Below are 18147 nucleotides of genomic sequence, written 5' to 3'. Positions count from 1 at the left end.
CAGGGCAACTCCCTCACAATTGCCACCTCTGCCCTGCCGGTCAGTGGTGATAGTGGTGTCTGGGACATTCTCTGTATAGTAGGATTCTGCGAGTATGACTATATCAGGCTGTGGCTTAACTAGTCTCTCAACTTTGCACATGCTCCCAGATATCAGTATGGAGGACTTTGCAGGGTCTGCAGTTTCCGGTGTGGGTGGTTTCATTTTCCGGTTTCATTGTCGTTTCCGGTGTGGGTGGTCCGTCGGGTTCATTTCTTTTTTGTATTTTCGTAGCGGTTGAACACAAGTTGTGTTTTGCTAGTGGCTTGCTAGGCCATTTCAGAGAGCATTTAAGAGTCAACCACATTGTTGTGGATCTGAACTATCATGTAGGCCAGACCAGATAAGGATGGCAAATTTAATTCCCTAAAGGACATTAGTGAACCAGATGGGGTTTTACGATAATCGACAATGTTTTCATGGTTGTCATTAATTCCAGATATTTTATTGAGTTTAAATTCCATCACCTGCTATGGGATTCGAACCCGGGTCCCCAGATCATTATCCGGGGTCTCTGGATTACTAGCCCAGCGACAATACCACTATGCCACCGCCTCCCCTCACAGACACCTACCCAAAAAATAGAAGACAGAAAATATCTGTGAGGTAGGAGCACAAGGAAATTATAGCACTAATCTGTTAACCAGTGACTCGCAAATGTTTTCCTTTCAGATGGGCGCCTGCAAGTAACCATACACTTCAGAATTTTCTGTTGATTTTAGCATGTTCCTTGGACATAGAGAGAAGTAGCAACTCAAAGGAAAGTCATGTCAATGATGCTGGAAACATTGTTTTTGACAAAGCAACCAAAAGAATGGGCTAGTAAAAAAGAAATAGAAGCCTGGATTTTGTGATAGTAATGACGGTGAAACTGCCAGTGTTCACCATCATAACCCCACTGAAACTGACAGCCACTTCCAGAGTCCATACATGTACAATAACCGCAGAAAACCAGATGTTGGCGTCAGTGGCTCTCTGCTTTCCAAAGGATGAGCTGAGATCCCCAGATAACCTAATCAATTAGAAATCATTGAACTGATAAGAACTTGCCCTTTTATTTGTCTCAATGTGAAACACTTAAAAATGTGGCACTTTGTTCAATCAGGCATCACTGTTTTTTTTAAAACAATGTGTGAACTTCCTCATTGCTGCTAAACACCCTCACTGGCCCCGAAAAGCTAATTTTACATTTATGCGATGTAAAAGTCTTCCATTATGATAAAAAAAATTACACTTTAAGATTGTTCCAGAGAAAGTTTGTTGATATTTTAATTTCTACTTTATTCCCATATGTTATGTCCCAATCGTTTATTTTGCACTTTCCAAATTTTTATTTAAAAGTGAAAATTTCAATGCATTTTACTTCCTGCGTTGCTGTCACTGAGAATCCTTCAATTTTGAGAACTATGTTAAGTTGTCAAAAAAAATTACAAAGAGATAACAAACATGTAAAGTCCACTTTAGGGTGCCAGCTGTAATCACAGTGGCTGGTACTCTGGCCTGAATCAATGCGTTGTGGGTTCAAGTCCCACTTCCAGAAATCCAAGTACAAAATTGAGGCTGACACACAGTGCAGTACTGAGGAAGTGCTGCATCATTGGTGGGTCAGTACTGAGGGAGTGCTACACTGTCAAAGGAGCAGTGCTGAGGGAGTGTACCCTCTTTTTTGCCTGCACTCTCGTATGAATGTAAAAGATCCCAAGGTTCTATTTCGAAGAAGGGAAGAGAAATTCGATAGGATGTACTGAACATTTATCTCTCAACCACCATTAAACAAATTATTTAGTATTCATCACAATGCTGGTTGTAAGGGCATCCTGAATAAAAACTAGGTGCTGTGTTTCCCTTCAACACGGACTACACTCCAAAAAACACCTAATTGACTGGATAGTGCTTTGCAACATGCAAAAGTAAAAAAAGGCACTACAAAAATGCAATTTTTCCTTTAAAAATTTACAACTCAAGTCTGCGGGTACACTTCTCAAAGCAAAGTCACTCTGGAAATCTGTGCAGTGCATGCAGCTCAGGCAATCAGAAAAAAAATCTTTCACTTCTCACATCTGCATTCCACCGGGGAAGAAAATCACCAACACAGACTCCACAAGTCAAGCAAAGTCCCACATTGGAGATTAGCATGTAAAATTAATACATATGCGATTAGGGGTAGTTTATGGAGATGGATCGAAAACTGGTTGGCAGACAGGAAACAAAGAGTAGGAATTAACTGGTCTTTTTCCAAATGGCAGGCAGTGACTAGTGGGGTACTGCAGGGATCTGTACTGGGACCCCAGCTATTCATAATATATATTAATGATTTATATGAGAGAATGAAATGTAATATCTCCAAATTTGCAGATGACACAAAGCTGGTGGGAGGGCGAGCTATCAGGAGGATGTAGAGATCCTTCAGTGTGATTTGGACAAGTTGAGTGAGTGGGCAAATGAATGGCAGATGCAGTATAATTTGGATAAATGTGAGGTTATCCACTTTGGGAGCAAAAACAGGAAGGCAGGCTATTATCTGAATGGCCATAAGTTAGAAGAGGGGAATGTGCAATGAGACCTGGGTATCCTCGTTCACCAATCGCTGAAGGTAAACATGCAGGTACAACAGGTATGTTGGCCTTCATAGCGAGAGGATTCATGTACAGGAGCAGGGATGTCATGCTGCAATGATACAGGTGAGGCCAAACCTGGAATAGTGTGTGTGCAGTTTTGATCTCCTTATCTGAGGAAGGATGTTCTAGCTATAGAGCGAGTGCAGCGAAGGTTTACCAGACTGATTCCTGGGATGGCAGGATTGACATATGAGGAGAGACTGAGTTGGTGAGGATTACATTCGCTGAAGTTTAGAAGAATGAGGGGGACCTCATAGAAACTTATAAATGTCGAACAGGATTAGGCAGGGTAGACGTAATAAGGATGTTCCCGATGGTGGGGATGTCCAGAACCAGGGGTCACAGTGTGAGGATACACGGTAGACCATTTAGGAAAAAAAGGAGAAATTTCCTCACTCAGTGGGTGGTCAGCCTATGGATTCATTACTCAGAAAGTAGTTGAAGCCAAAACAGTGTATGTTTTCAAGAAGCAGTCAGATATAGTACTTGGGGCGAAGGGGATCAAAGGATATGGGGGGGGGGAAGAGAGAGAGAGAGAGAGAGAGGGAGAGATCAGGCTAGAGTTGGATGATCAGCCATGATCGTAATGAATATTGGAGCAGGCTCGAAGGGCCAAATTGCCTCCTCCTGCTCCTATTTTCTATGTTTCAAAACTGGAACACTCCAGAGTCCAGCAGGATTAAAAAGGAGTGCAATGTTTCATTTTTTTAAAGTGGTATACAGGAACATAATACAACTTTTACACTGATTAACCAATTTTTCATAAAAATTTTAAAAGTACATAAATCTCACTTGCATTGATGTAAATCCCATAACAAGATCGCTGATCATACCATGTACCTTTTCATTCCCTGCTTTTGATGTTTTTTCACCCCCACTGTTATTCTCCAGGCAGATCCCTTCATCCACAACATCATCGTTTGAGAAATCATTGCTCATCTGATCACTGTGACAACTCCCTTCGTTCTCAGCACCGCTATCTGTACAGCTCTCAGTCTGAGGAGACTTCTGTGGAAACAAGATGTTTTAACAAAATTAGCTTGTTGGCCCTTAATGTGCCTCCTCACCCCATTCTACATTCCACACTGACAGCCGTTTTAGGTTATGCACCATAGAATTCCCTCCCTAATCAGATCCCTCGATTCACATCTCCCGCTTTCTCTCTCTCCTCCTTTAAGAAACTCTCTGAAAACCCACAATTTGGTTACCCGTCTTCTAACACCTCCTATGGCTCAGCACTCGTTTTTAAATTTGAACACTTCGTGAAGCACCTTGGCAAGTTTTTGCTAAATTCAGGCTGCTATATAAATGCAAGTTGTTGTTCATGAGGGGAAAATGGTCATGATAAGTGATTTGTGCAGGATCACAATGTATTTTTGTAAATTCATCAAAAAAGTTATTGCATTCCAAAGAAAGATGTGCCACCAGTGTAATGGTGGTTATGGTGTTGAACTGGCAACCCAGCAGTCACCAGTTGGGTGGCAGGTTGTGGCTGGCACCAGGAAAATAAAAGCCATCAGATCGTCTTCAAAATCCAACTGATTCACACCCCTCCCAGTCCTGCACGATGTGACTCATTGAACAGTACAACATAAGAAGGGGCCGAGTCAGCCAGTTAGATGGTGAGAGGATGTTTCCCCTCTTGGGGGAATCTAGAACAATCTAAAGTAAGGCATCTCCCATTTAAGACAGAGGTGGAGGAGAAATTTATTCCGTGAAACAGATCTCGGACAAGCACAGAACTCTGCAGAACATTCAGACGGAGGCAAGGGTAGTCAGTCTTTGGAAATCTCTGCCCCAGTGATCTGTGGAAGTTGGGTCATCGGCTAAATTAAAGAGATTGATGTTGACATGGGAGTCAAGAGTTGTAGGTAATTGCCAGGCTGACCAAATCCCAAAGGGAAACTCGGATAAGGTTTCACATGTCATGTGAGAGTACTTTTAAGACATGGATGTTTAAGCAATGTACCTTTAAGAAAACAGTGATGTCAGAGAGTGAGTGGGGCTGAGGTCAGGGCAGCCATATTGCAGTCTGTGTTTTGCAGGTTTATAGTTTCAGTTTTGAAAAGAGCTGGTGTGTATTTTGGTTTTGCAGTTTAAAAAGTGCCTGGCTGGTTTTGCTGAGAGCAGTTTAAAAGTGCCTAGTTGTTTTGCTGTGAGCTGATTAAAAGTAGGAAGCCAGGTTTGAGAAAGCAGCGTGGGTGTGTCTGTGGGTTTCCAGAGAGCTGCATGAAGAAAGCAAGGTGCTGGAGCTGAAGTCACCCAAGCTAATATATCTCTGCCATTCTACAGAAAATGTATATATCCTTTAACCTGATGTGATACTGTTTAAAGGTGTTAAGTCTCTTGGAAGTTGAAGGAATATTTTAAGTATTTACTGTTGCAATATTTTCTGAGTTATCTTTGAAGTAAGGGGTGTTAAGAGATCCAATGTTTATTTAACATGTTAAGTTGAGTTCATGGAATAAACAGTGTTTTGTGTTTAAAAACCCACGTGTCCATAATTGTAATACCACACCTAAGGAAAAAGTTGAGTGCTAGGAAAAGCAACAAATCCATTAAAAGGGAAAGGTTGGTTGAACTCCATGATACATTTTGGGGTTCTGAAACGCCTCGACCTTAACAATTAGGGGCTCGAGGGGGATAAAAGTCTATCTATTGGATTGGCTTTTGTGAACTTAAAGACAGTGAAGGATTGTTTCTTTTCCGGTGTGGTATTTTAGGTGTTGCGAACAATGGCTCTTTCAGAGGCTCAGAAGTTTTTGGGGGTGGAGAATGTCACATGTAGTACGTTACGGACAGAAACGAAAACCAGACTCTTAGATTTGGCAAGAACATTGCAGTTAACATTACCTGACAAAATGCGAAAAGGTGAGGTAATTATGGCGGTGGTTCAGCATTTAAAGTTGCCTGGGATAGAGTTTGACTCATTGGAAATGGCAAAAATTCAGTTGCAAATTAAACAAATGGAACATGAGAAAGAATTAAAGCGGCTGGCATATGAGAGTGAGAGAGAGGAAAAAGAAAGAGAAAGAGAGAGAGGAAAAAGAAAAGATGAGAGATGAAAGGAGAAAAGAAAGAATAGCTCGAGCAGAACAAAAAGAAAAAGAAAGGGAGATACAGATCAGGGAAAAAGATAAAGAGAGGGAGTTTGAACTTCAGAAAATGGCCATGAAACATGACAATCAGTTAAAATTGGCAGACGTAAAGGGACACGTACAGTTGGAGGAGATGGATGAGGATAATGAGACAGAGCGTCATAGTCGAAGACGTGGTGAGGATCTATTTAAATATGTCCAAGCATTGCCAAGGTTTGACGAGAAGGAAGTGGAAGCCTTTTTCATTTCATTTGAGAAGGTAGCGAAACAAATGAAATGGCCACAGGACATGTGGGTGTTACTGATTCAAACAAAGCTGGTAGGTAGAGGTAGTGAAGTGTTTGCGAGGAACGTATGAGGTGGTGAAGAAATCCATCTTAGGTGCATATGAGCTAGTGCCTGAAGCTTACAGACAAAGGTTTAGAAATTTAAGGAAAGAATTTGGTCAAACATACATGGAGTTTGAAAGGCTCAAACAGAGTAATTTTGATAGGTGGATAGGGGCTTTGAAAATAGACCAAACGTATAAAGCTCTGAGAGAAATTATACTTTTGGAGTTGTTTAAAAATTAAATTCCTGATGTAGTGAGAACTCATGTGGAAGAACAGAGGGTTAAAACTGCTAGATTAGCAGCAGAAATGGCAGATGATTATGAATTAGTTCATAAATCAAAGATTAGTTTCCAACATCAGTTTCAGGCGGTGAGGGATAGAAACTGGGCACATGAGAAATGCTCAAGTGGTAAAGGTAAAGGTGATCTGATGGGAGACAATAAAGAGAGTGTACCTCAGATTCAAAAAGAAATCCAGGACAGTGGAAAAGAAATGAAAAGTTTCAGATGTTTTCACTGTAATAAACTAGGCCATGTAAAGTCAGTGTTGGTGGTTGAAGAAAACCACTGAGAAGGCTGATGTGGTAACACAGGATAAGACAGTGGGATGAGAGTGGTAAAGGAAATCCCAAGGGAAGCGAAGGAGGTGCAAACAATTGTACAGCTAGGTCAAGAAGTAATTGTTAAGAAGGTGCCAGTTGTCATTAAAGAATTTACTTGTGTGGGTAAAGTTTACTTATGTGCATCAGGAGGAGCAGGTAAATAAGTCACAATTTTAAGAGATACAGGGGCTAGTCAATCGTTAATGGTAAGAGATGAGGAATTATGTAGTTTGGGAAGAATGTTGCCAGAAAAGGTCGTGATATGTGGAATTCAGGGTGAGAGGAGTAGCGTTCCATTATATAAGGTAAGGTTGGAAAATCCAGTGAAGAGTGGTGAAGTGGTAGTAGGAGTAATAGATAAACGATCTTGTCCAGGAATTCAGTTTATCTTGGGTAATGATATAGCTGGATCGCAGGTGGGAGTGATGCCGACTGTGGTTGATAAGCCAGTGGAAAATCAGTAACTGAAGTGTTGAAGGACGAATATACTGGGATTTTTCCGGATTGTGTCGTAACAAGGTCGCAAAGTCACAGGTTAAGACAAGAGGAGAAATCAAAGAGTGAAGATGAAGTTGAAGTGCAATTATCAGAAACAATTTTTGATCAGATGGTTGAAAAAGAACAAGAATAGGTGGAGGATGAGGCGGATAATTTTAGTTCAGGAAAATTGGCAGAGTTACAACAGAAAGATGTAGAAATAAAACGGATATATCAGAAAGCATATACGGGAGAGGAATCTGAGAGTATACCAGAGTGTTATTACCGTAAAAATGATGTCTTGATGAGAAAATGGAGACCTGTACAGATGCAGGCGATGAAAAGTGGGCAGAAGTTCATCAAGTAATGTTGCCAGTAGGGTATAGAAAGGAGGTGTTGCGAGTGGCACATGGGGTACCAGTGGGAGGTCATTTGGGAATAAGGAAAACTCAAGCTAAAATCCAGAAACATTTTTATTGGCCTGGACTACATAAAGATGTAGTTAAATTTTGTCAATCATGTCACACATGTCAAGTGATAGGGAAACCTCAAGCAGTGATAAAACCAGCGCCCTTAATACCCATTCCAGCATTTGAGGAACCTTTTACAAGGGTCCTAATCGATTGTGTAGGACCGCTTCCTAAAACAAAAAGTGGGAATCAATATCTTTTGACTGTAATGGATGTGTCTACTAGGTTTCCAGAGGCCATTCCAGTATGTAATATTACAGCTAAAAGGATTGTGGAGGAGTTACTTAAATTCTTTACTAGATATGGACTATCCATAGAAATTCAATCGGATCAAGGAACAAATTTTACTTCAAAGTTATTCAAAGAAGTTATGGATAGCTTAGGAATAAAACAATTTAAATCAACTGCATACCATCCAGAATCACAGGGAGCTTTAGAAAGGTGGCATCAGGCATTAAAGATAATGTTGAGGGTGTATTGTCAAGATTATCCAGAGGATTGGGATAAAGGAATCCCATTCGTATTGTTTGCAATTAGGGATGCACCTAATGAGTCTACCAAATTTAGTCCTTTTGAACTAATTTTTGGTCATGGGGTAAGAGGACCACTTAAATTGATTAAGGAAAAATTGGTGGGTGAGAAATCGGAACTTACACTATTAGATTACGTGTCAAATTTTAGGGAACGATTAAATAAAGCAGGTGAATTGGCTAGACAACATTTGAAAGTTGCACAAAATGTGATGAAACAGGTAGCGGACAAGAAATCCAAAGTTCGTAGTTTTGCCAGGGGGGATAAAGTTTTAGTGTTGTTACCAGTGGTAGGGGAGCCTTTAAAAGCTAGGTTTTGTGGACCGTATCAGATTGAAAGGAAATTAAGTGAGGTGAATTATGTGGTAAAAACACCAGATAGAAGGAAGACTCACCGCGTGTGTCATGTGAATATGCTTATAAGGTACTTTGAAAGGGAAGGTGAGAAAAAGGAGGTTTTAATGATTCTAACTTAAAGTGACGAACCAAATCCAGATGACTGTGAATTTGACATACCTCAAATTAAATTGGAAAATGAGGATGTTCTTAAAAATTGGGAAGAATTGTTAAGTTACCCTACAGAGGAAAACCGAACTGATCTGAAAGAGTTATTGATATCACATGGGCAAGTTTGTAGTGATAAATTGGGAAGTACTAAAATGGCTATACATGATGTAGATGTGGGAAATGCTGTTCCTATCAAACAACATCCATATAGACTTAATCGTTTAAAATTGGCAAAGGTTAACAGAGAGATTGAGAGTATGCTGAAGAATGGCATAATTGAAGTGGGTTGCAGCCAATGGAGCTCACCCATAGTGATTGTACCTAAATCAGATGGTACCCAACAGTTGTGTGTGGACTATAGAAAGGTGAATGCAGTTACAAGAATGGACTCTTATCCTGTCCCACCATTGAAGGATTGCATGGAGAAAGTGGGACTATCTGCTTTTATTTTCAACTTCCGGACATGGAAAGAACATTTAAAACATCGTATGGAGTCCTTCGATCGACTTCAGGTGGCGGGTTTGGTGATGAACCTCGCCGAAAGTGAATTTGGAGAAGCCTGAATCACTTTCCTTGAGGAGTATCCGATAACCTCAAGACGAAGGGAGGCAATGCGAACTCTTAACAGGAATGAATTTGATCGAACAGCTGTGCAAAAGTTTTGTGGCGTGATTACTCCACTGATGGAATTGCTGAAGAAACGAAAAGAATTTAAATGGACAGCGGACTTTGAACAGGCATTTGCCTGCCTGAAAGCTGTGATCACCAATGTTCCTGTATTGGAGAATTGCATGGGGGCTCTGTGGTCAGATTGAACTAAATTATCTGATTCTGAAGAGAAATGCTGAGGAGTAGAGGAATGGATGGATCGTGCAGAGGCTTTGTTCAAAGAGACTGTCAATCGAGAAGGATTTCGGTTGGAGGAAGAAGAACAAAGAAAAATGGACTATATTATTATACCTGTTTTGAGTGTGTTGTTTTCTTTAAATGAAAATGTATATTTACTGTGTCCATTTGTTAGTGGATGGTGCAAAAGTGAAAAATGAAACCATCTTGAAGTTGATGGTTTATTTTTTTTTTCTTGAGGGGGGAGGTGTCATGTGAGAGTACTTTTAAGACATGGATGTTTAAGCAATGTACCTTTAAGAAAACAGTGATGTCAGAGAGTGGGTGGGGCTGAGGTCAGGTCAGCCATTTTGCAGTTTGTGTTTTGCTGGTTTTTAGTTTCAGTTTTGAAAAGAGCTGGTGTGTGTTTTGGTTTTGCAGTTTAAAAAGTGTCTGGCTGGTTTTGCTGAGAGCAGTTTAAAAGTGCCTGGCTGTTTTGCTGTGAGCTGATTAAAAGTAGAAAGCCAGGTTTGAGAAAGCAGCATGGGTGTGTCTGTGGGTTTCCAGAGAGCTGCATGAAGAAAGCACGGTGCTGGAGCTGAAGTCACCCAAACTAATATATCTCTGCTATTCTACAGAAAATGTATATCCTTTAACCTGATGTGATACTGTTTCAAGGTGTTAAGTCTCTTGGAAGTTGAAGGAACATTTTAAGGAAGTATTTACTGTTGCAATATTTTCTGAGTTATCTTTGAAGTAAGGGGTGTTAAGAGATCCAATGTTTATTTAAGATGTTAAGTTGAGTTCATGGAATAAACAGTGTTTTGTGTTTAAAAACCCACGTGTCCATAATTGTAATCCCACACCCAAGGAAAAAGACGCGTGCTAGGAAAAGCAACAAATCCATTAAAGGGAGAGGTTGGTTGAACTCCATGATACATTTTGGGGTTCTGAAAACACCTCGCCCATAACACACAACAATGTCCAATTTGTATTTTGTTAGGAAACGATATGTATACTGAATCAAATATTCTAATACCATGTTTGGAGATTTTAAATATTTAATTAAAATATTAACAAAAGAAAACGTAAGTACACAAGATTACATTCACAGTTAAAAATTAGCATTACAATAATTTGCCAAAAAAGTTTTCTACTTAGTTAAACTCACAACTAAACACCCCTTTTTAGGCAACAGTCCCTATACTTTCTTAAAATTCATTTATGGAATGTGGGCGTCGCTGGCTAGGCCAATATTTATTGCCCATCCCTATTCTCTCTCTCTCGCTTCCCCCCCCCCACCACGAGAAAGTGAGGCTTCCTTGAACTACTGCAGTCCCTGACATGTAAGTGCACCCCCCTTCCCTCCGCGAAAGTGAGGCCTCCTTGAACTGCTGTAGTCCCTGACGTGTAAGTGCATGTTATGAACCACATTGATGTGAAATGCAAGGGTATCCCAAAACCCAGAAGGGTAACTTGGAACACAGGTTCGTGGTGATTCATGTGTTTTTTCTGGCACAATAGGAGGAATGGTGTACAACCCAGTGAGGAACAGTCTAGTCGCTCAGTGAACAATTAATAAGGAATATTTATTAACTTGAAAGAAAGACAACATACACACACACTACAAGAAGGATTGTAATACACTGTGACAATTAAGTATACTGATGACTATACACACATGAAACTATCCCTTGGTCCCCAACTACCTAGGTTTACCTGAACTCGAGACACCCCTTTTCCCCAAATAACATTAATATGAGCTAAATCCAGCAAGTAATTACCACAACCAGGTTAAAGTTGCCACCTGATAGTGTTCAGGTTTAGCTAAGGTGGAAAATGGCTACTTCTTTCAGCAGACTGTATCTGCAACTTGATGCAGTTTTGATGTTAGCTGCCCCTCTCTCTCTTTGTTTTAATTAGGGTTTTACGGTTATACTGTTTCTTTCCTTTTGATATTATTCACCCTCTGGAGTTGGCTTTTTGCAGCTGTGTCCATTTCCTTATCACTCCACTTTGATGTTTCACCACCTCTGTGGCCCCATTGTTTTCACATATGTGAAATAATTGTTTTCCACTGATAGGCAAAGTCACAACTCATCATTTCTCCAAATGTCAACCTCAAATCAACTGCCTATTTGACTTTATTTTTTCATCTCAATTTCCCCCAATTCTTAACAGTACACCCAATGTGCTGTTAGGCAGGGAATTCCAGGATTTTGATCCAGCAACAGGAATGAAGTGATACATTTCCAGGTTATGATGGTAAGTGACTTGGAGCGGAACTCCCTGGTAGCAGTTGTAGGTTGGAAGGTGCTGCCTAAGGAGCCGTGGTGAGTTCCTGCAGTGCATCTTGTAGATGGTACACATTGTTGCCAATGTTTGTCATTGGTGGAGGGGGTGAATGTTTGTGAATGGGATGTCAATTAAGCAGGCTGCTTTGTCCTGGATAGTATCTAGCTTCTTCAGTGTTGTTGGAGCTGCACTCATCCAGGTAAGTGGAGAATATTCCATTCCGGACTTGTGCCTTGCTGATTGTGGACAGGCTTTGGGGAGTCAGGAAGTAAGTTACTCGCCGCAGGATTCCAAACCTTTGACCTGCTCTGTTATCCACAGTATTTATATGGCTAGTCCAGTTCAGTTTCTGATCAATGGTAACCCCCAGAATGCTGAAAGTGGAGGATTCAGCGACAGTAATACAATTGAGTCTCAAGGGACGATCGCTAGATTCGGTCTTGTTGGGGATGGTCATTGCCTGGCACTTGTGTGATGTGAACGTTACTGGTCACTTCTCAGCTCAAGCTTGGATATTGGATGTTACCACAAGGCATCAACTGTTGCTAAGAGGGATGGTTTTTCACAGGGCTTCATGCACCTGATCACGTAACAGTGGAAATCCAATTCTTTAAACGAAACTGTTTTCTGAAACAAACACACTGTTCTCTGGGGTTTCTAGCGATGGCTCACTTTGCTTTTTTCACAACTCTCTCTGCGCAGCACACTGCAGGAGTTTACATGACTACTCCCCTAATACAGATTTCAATCTTTCCTTAAATATGTTTTTTCTCTTTCATCGTCAAACTCATTGTTCTTATATTTCTTTGGAAGTTACCTTTCCTAGACTATAACAATCGTGTTTCCCTAATGCACTACTTTCAGGTAAAATAAACTTAATAACTTTTCTTTATTAATCTATGATCTTTGCAAATTTCTTTTATATTTGTCTTTGAAATTCAACAGTTAAAATCCAATAAGCTGAAAGCTCATTTCCTAATGTAAATTTTTACTCATGTTGGATTTACTTGGAACCCCTAACTTGGTCATCTCCACTTCAAATGTCTGCTTTTACATTTAGTCCTTTTGATGATTTAAACTTGCAAACCAACTAAATTCAGCTTAATTAGTCACATGCGCACACAGCCCCCACATGCCTGCTTCATCCAAAAAAATTATATTTTCTTCCCAGGCTACATCAGATCAGCCATGATCTTAGTGATGGGTGGAGCAGGCTTGAGTGGCCGAATGGCCCATACCGGTTCCTATTTCTTATATCCTTATTTTCAGCCCATTGCGGCCTTTGGCAAGCTTTCCAATTAGCCCCATTCCCGTCTTTGTCTAAAGCCCCGCAAATAATTTCCCCTTCGTGTATTCCCTTTCGGAAGTTACTGAACCTGCTTCCAGCACCATGTCAGTCACTTTGTTTGTTACTTCAAGCAAGAAACGTGGTCTGTCAAGTGTGGCCCACATCCTGACAGGATGGGTGGTGAGTTTATTTGGTGCACTAACCTGACCACATTAGTCTCAGCTTACAGTCGCAAAGTATCAAGTTGCAAAATGTGATGGGCTTTAATTGAAATAACCAAGAATGCAACTCAACAATGATGCGACTGAACATCAATGGTCCAGTTTGCTAGGCTTTTGCTGACAAGAAATGCAGGTATAAGTTTAGCTGTTACCATTTATGCCCTGAAGAACAAGGACTTGTGATTGTGCTATCTGGACACTCAATCTTTACTTTTGCACTCTTGCTCTTTCGCTTTCTGTGCAATACAGTAGAATTGCAGTCAAATATTTTTTTTAAACGTGTCAGCTGTTAGCATAAGTTGCTGACCGGTACAGAATAGAGGCAGCAATAAATGCAGGTGAACTTAAAGCTTTATCAACAGATAATTGAATTCAATATAAATCTGGAATTCGAAGTCTAAAGGGGACCATGAAACTATTGTTTATTGTCGTAAAGACCCATCTAGTTCAGTAATGTCTTTTAAATCTGTCATCCTTACCCGGTCTGGCCTACATGTGACTCCAAATCCACAGTAATGTGATTGACTCTTAAAGGCTCTCAGGGATGGGAAATAAATGCTGGCCCAGCCAGCAACGCCCACATCCCCTGAACGAATAAAAAAATACAAGAGTCCAGGGCAGGACAGAGCAGTGTTAGCTGTGTACAGAGCTCCAGGGCCTCTGGTTAACAGCCTACAAAGGAGAAATTTAATCGGGAATAAAGCAGTATAAAGATGATTTCTTGAGGTACGGTTTTGTCAATTCTGCCAATGCAAATAAAGGTGCAAAGGTCATATGTGTTATATGTAGGGAAGTACTGGCAAATTAAAGGAGAAGTTTCAGAGTTTGCAAGAGAAGTGGTGGGTGAAAAATTCCTTTTGGGCTTCCGGTTGCGGCTATGCAGAGCTAGGTCGCATATTCGGTAGCTCCTGCTTGGAACGGACTTTTGGGCTCTTTTACAGGGCCCCCACGGCATTTGTTTGACATTTCCCGGTGTGGGAAGAAGACTGCAGCATTCCCCTGACAGTGTCCCCCAGGAATGTTATGTCTTTTGGCTACCAGACCCGGCAGAAACAGTAAAAGATTTGGCTTGTGCTGCAGGAATAGACAAAGGCCTCTTCCAGCGTGCAGGCGGGGGAAGGGCAAGCTTAAAGCTGAAATCTGCCTTGATTCTATCAAAGGTGAATTCTAGCAGCAGAGGGAACAACTGTGAAAAGATCTACCAAGGCCATTGAAGAAGCAGGGACGAGGCTTCCGGTGGCGGCCATGGAGGAGTAGGTCGCGCATTCGGCAGCTCCCGTCTGGAACGGACTCTCAGACCTTTTTCAGGAGTTTCCATAGACTTTTTGGGGCAGACTGGTGAAGCGAACACTGCCAAAAGGATTCCCTCTCGACTTCCTGTTGCGGCTATGGCGGCGGCCAGGGACAAAGGGGAGCTGCAGGAGTTCATCAAGCGCTGCTTCGAGGAGCAGAGCGAGGAGATGCGCAAGGAGATGTTGGCGCCTATGCTTTCGGCAATTGAAGGACTCGGGATCACCCAGAAGGCCCACAAAGCTAAGATCCAGGAGGTACAGAAAAGAGTCAGTCAGAACGAGGACGAGCTCGTGGGCCTGGCGGTGAGAGTGGAGCACAATGAAGCGCTACACAAGAGGTGGGCGGGAAGACTCGAAGACTTGGAGAACAGGTCGAGGAGAAAGAATCTGCGAATCCTGGGTCTCCCTGAGGGGGTGGAGGCGGCTGATGCCGGGGCATACGCGAGCATGATGCTCAAGGCGATGATGGGCACGAAGGCCCCTTCGAGGCCGCTGGAGTTGGACGGGGCACATCGGGTGCTGGCGAAGAAGCCCCAGGCAAATGAGCTGCCAAGAGCGATGGTGGTGAGGTTTCACCGGTTCACGGACAGAGAGTGGGTCCTGAGATGGGCCAAGAAGGAGCGGAGCAGTAAGTGGGACAATGCAGAGATCTGAATATACCCGGACTGGAGCACGGAGGTTGCAAAGCGGAGATCGGGTTTCAACCGGGCCAAAGCGGCGTTGTACCGGAAAGAAGTGAAATTCGGAATGTTGCAGCCAGCACGACTGTGGGTCGCAAAAAAGGGCCAACACTATTACTTCGAAACGCCTGAAGAGGCGTGGACCTTTGTACAAGCCGAAAAGTTGGACTCTAATTGAGGGTTTGTGAGGGTTGGGGGGGGGGGGATGTTTTGGGGTTTGATGTGTGATGGTTGTTGTATATAGGGGGTCAATCACGCGCAGGAAATGTTACATGGGCTGGGGGAGAGAGACAAGGCTGTGACAGGAGCTGCGCCAGAGGGGGCGGAGCGGGCTTTGGAAAGCGCGGGGTGTTTTCCCGCGCACGGGAAGAAAGGCGGGAAGGGGACAAAGGAACGCATATGGATTGGGAGACTCCCACGCGGGGAGGTCAATGGGATGGCGGGGGAAGCCGGGGTCAGCAAGCGTCAGCTGACTTACGGGAGTGACATGGGGGGAGCAAAAAAGCTAGACAGGGGTCTAGCGGGGGGGGGGGAGGAGGGGGAAGGGAAAAAGGGTTGCTGCTGCACTGGCCGAAAGGGAATGGGACACAGAAGAGGTGGGCGGGACGGGGGTCCCCCCTCTGGGGGACTGGAGGGTGAGGGAGGCGTGGACACGGGACTGGCCCAGAAAAGGAGATGGCTAGTCGGCGGGGCGTGGGGGGTGAGAGCCCCTCCAATCCGGCTGATAACGTGGAATGTGAGGGGCCTGAATGGGCCGGTGAAGAGGGCTCGAGTGTTCGCGCATTTAAAGGGACTGAAGGCGGACGTGGCCATGCTCCAATAGACACACCTGAAGGTGGCGGACCAGGTCAGGCTAAGAAAGGGATGGGTAGGACAGGTATTCCACTCGGGACTGGACGCGAAGAATAGCGGGGTGGCAATATTGGTGGGAAAGCGGGTGTCATTTGAGGCCAAGACTATTGTAGCGGACAATGGAGGGCGATATGTAATGGTGAGCGGTAGGCTGCAAGGGACGTGGGTGGTGTTGGTAAACGTATACGCCCCGAACTGGGATGATGCAGGATTCATGAAGCGCATGTTGGGGCGCATTCCGGACCTGGAGATAGTAGGCCTGATAATGGGAGGAGACTTCAATACAGTGTTGATCCAGCACTGGACCGCTCCAAATCAAGGACTGGAAAGAGGCCGGCGGCTGCCAAGGTACTTAGGGGGTTTATGGATCAGATGGGGGGAGTGGACCCATGGCGGTTTGCAAGGCCGCAGGCCAGGGAATTTTCTTTCTTCTCCCATGTACACAAAGCCTACTCCCGGATAGATTTCTTTGTTCTGGGTAGGGCGCTCATCCCGAGAGTGGAGGGGACGGAGTATTCGGCTATAGCCGTTTCGGACTATGTCCTGCACTGGGTGGAACTGGAGCTGGGAGAGGAGAGGGACCAATGCCCATTGTGGCGGCTGGATGTGGGACTGCTGGCGGACGAGGTGGTGTGTGGGAAGGTGAGGGGGTGTATAGAAAGGTACTTGGAGGCCAACGACAACGGGGAGGTGCGGGTGGGGGTGGTATGGGAGGCGTTGAAGGCAGTGATCAGGGGAGAGCTAATTTCCATTAGGGCTCATAGGGAGAAGACAGAGGGTATGGAAAGGGAGAGGTTAGTGGGGGAGATTTTGAGAGTGGACAGGAGATATGCAGAGGCCCCGGAGGAAAGATTACTTGGGGAAAGACGACGGCTCCAGACGGAGTTTGACCTGTTGACCACAGGGAAGGCGGAGGCACAGTGGAGGAAAGCGCAGGGGGCGACCTACAAGTATGGGGAAAAGGCTAGTCGGATGCTGGCACACCAGCTCCGTAAGAGGATGGCAGCGAGGGAAATAGGGGGAGTCAAAGATGGAAGGGGAGCCACGGTTCGGAGTGCGACGAAAATAAACGAGGTATTCAAGGCCTTTTATTAAGAGCTGTACAGATCCCAGCCCCCAGCGGGAGAAGAGGGGATGAGACGATTCCTAGATCAGCTGAGATTCCCGAGGGTGGAGGAGCAAGAGATGGCTGGTTTGGGGGCACCAATTGGGTTGGAGGAGCTGAACAAGGGTTTGGGGAGCATGCAGGCGGGGAAGGCCCCGGGACTGGACGGATTCCCGGTGGAGTTCTACAGGAAGTACGCAGACCTGTTGGCCCCGCTACTGGTGAGGACCTTTAATGAAGCAAGAGAGGAGGGGACCCTGCCCCCGACGATGTCGGAAGCGACAATTTCTTTGATCCTAAAGCGGGACAAGGACCCACTGCAATGTGGATCGTACAGGCCGATCTCGCTCCTCAATGTGGTTGCAAAGCTGCTGGCAAAAGTGCTGGCCACGAGGATCGAGGACTGTGTCCCGGGGGTAATCCACGAGGACCAGACGGGATTCGTAAAGGGCAGGCAACTAAACACCAATGTGCGGCGGCTCTTAAACGTGATAATGATGCTATCGGAGGAGGGTGAGGCGGAGATAGTGGCAGCTATGGACACGGAGAAGGCCTTTGACCGAGTAGGGTGGGAGTACCTCTGGGAGGTGCTGCGTAGGTTTGGGTTCGGGGTAGGGTTTATCAATTGGGTTAAGCTCCTTTACAGAGCCCCGATGGCGAGTGTAGTGACGAACCGGCGGAGGTCGGAGTACTTTCGACTGTACCGAGGGACGAGGCAGGGGTGCCCCCTGTCCCCCCTGTTGTTCGCATTGGCGACCGAACCATTGGCCATGTCATTGAGGGAGTCTAATAAATGGAGGGGGGTGGTCCGAAGGGGAGAAGAGCATCGGGTGTCGCTATATGCGGATGATCTGTTGCTGTACGTGGCGGATCCAATGGAGGGGATGGTGGAGGTCATACAGACTCTCAGGGAGTTT

At 44.2% G+C, this 18147-nt stretch overlaps 1 protein-coding gene across 3 annotated transcripts in view; it reads right to left on the bottom strand.

The window, feature by feature from the left end:
• The window catches only part of usp47 (ubiquitin specific peptidase 47), a 259715-nt gene that overhangs the window by 79745 nt on the left and 161823 nt on the right, over positions 1 to 18147 (bottom strand). For all 3 annotated transcript variants that reach the window (XM_072466172.1, XM_072466171.1, XM_072466170.1), the window contains one exon: positions 3498 to 3665. In XM_072466172.1, coding sequence (XP_072322273.1) covers positions 3498 to 3665 — 168 coding nt within the window. The remainder of the gene's footprint in view (positions 1 to 3497; positions 3666 to 18147) is intronic.

Source organism: Scyliorhinus torazame, chromosome 10 (genome assembly GCF_047496885.1).
Source record: "Scyliorhinus torazame isolate Kashiwa2021f chromosome 10, sScyTor2.1, whole genome shotgun sequence".
NCBI classification, from domain to species: domain Eukaryota; kingdom Metazoa; phylum Chordata; class Chondrichthyes; order Carcharhiniformes; family Scyliorhinidae; genus Scyliorhinus; species Scyliorhinus torazame.
This window is presented reverse-complemented; position numbering and strand designations above follow the sequence as displayed.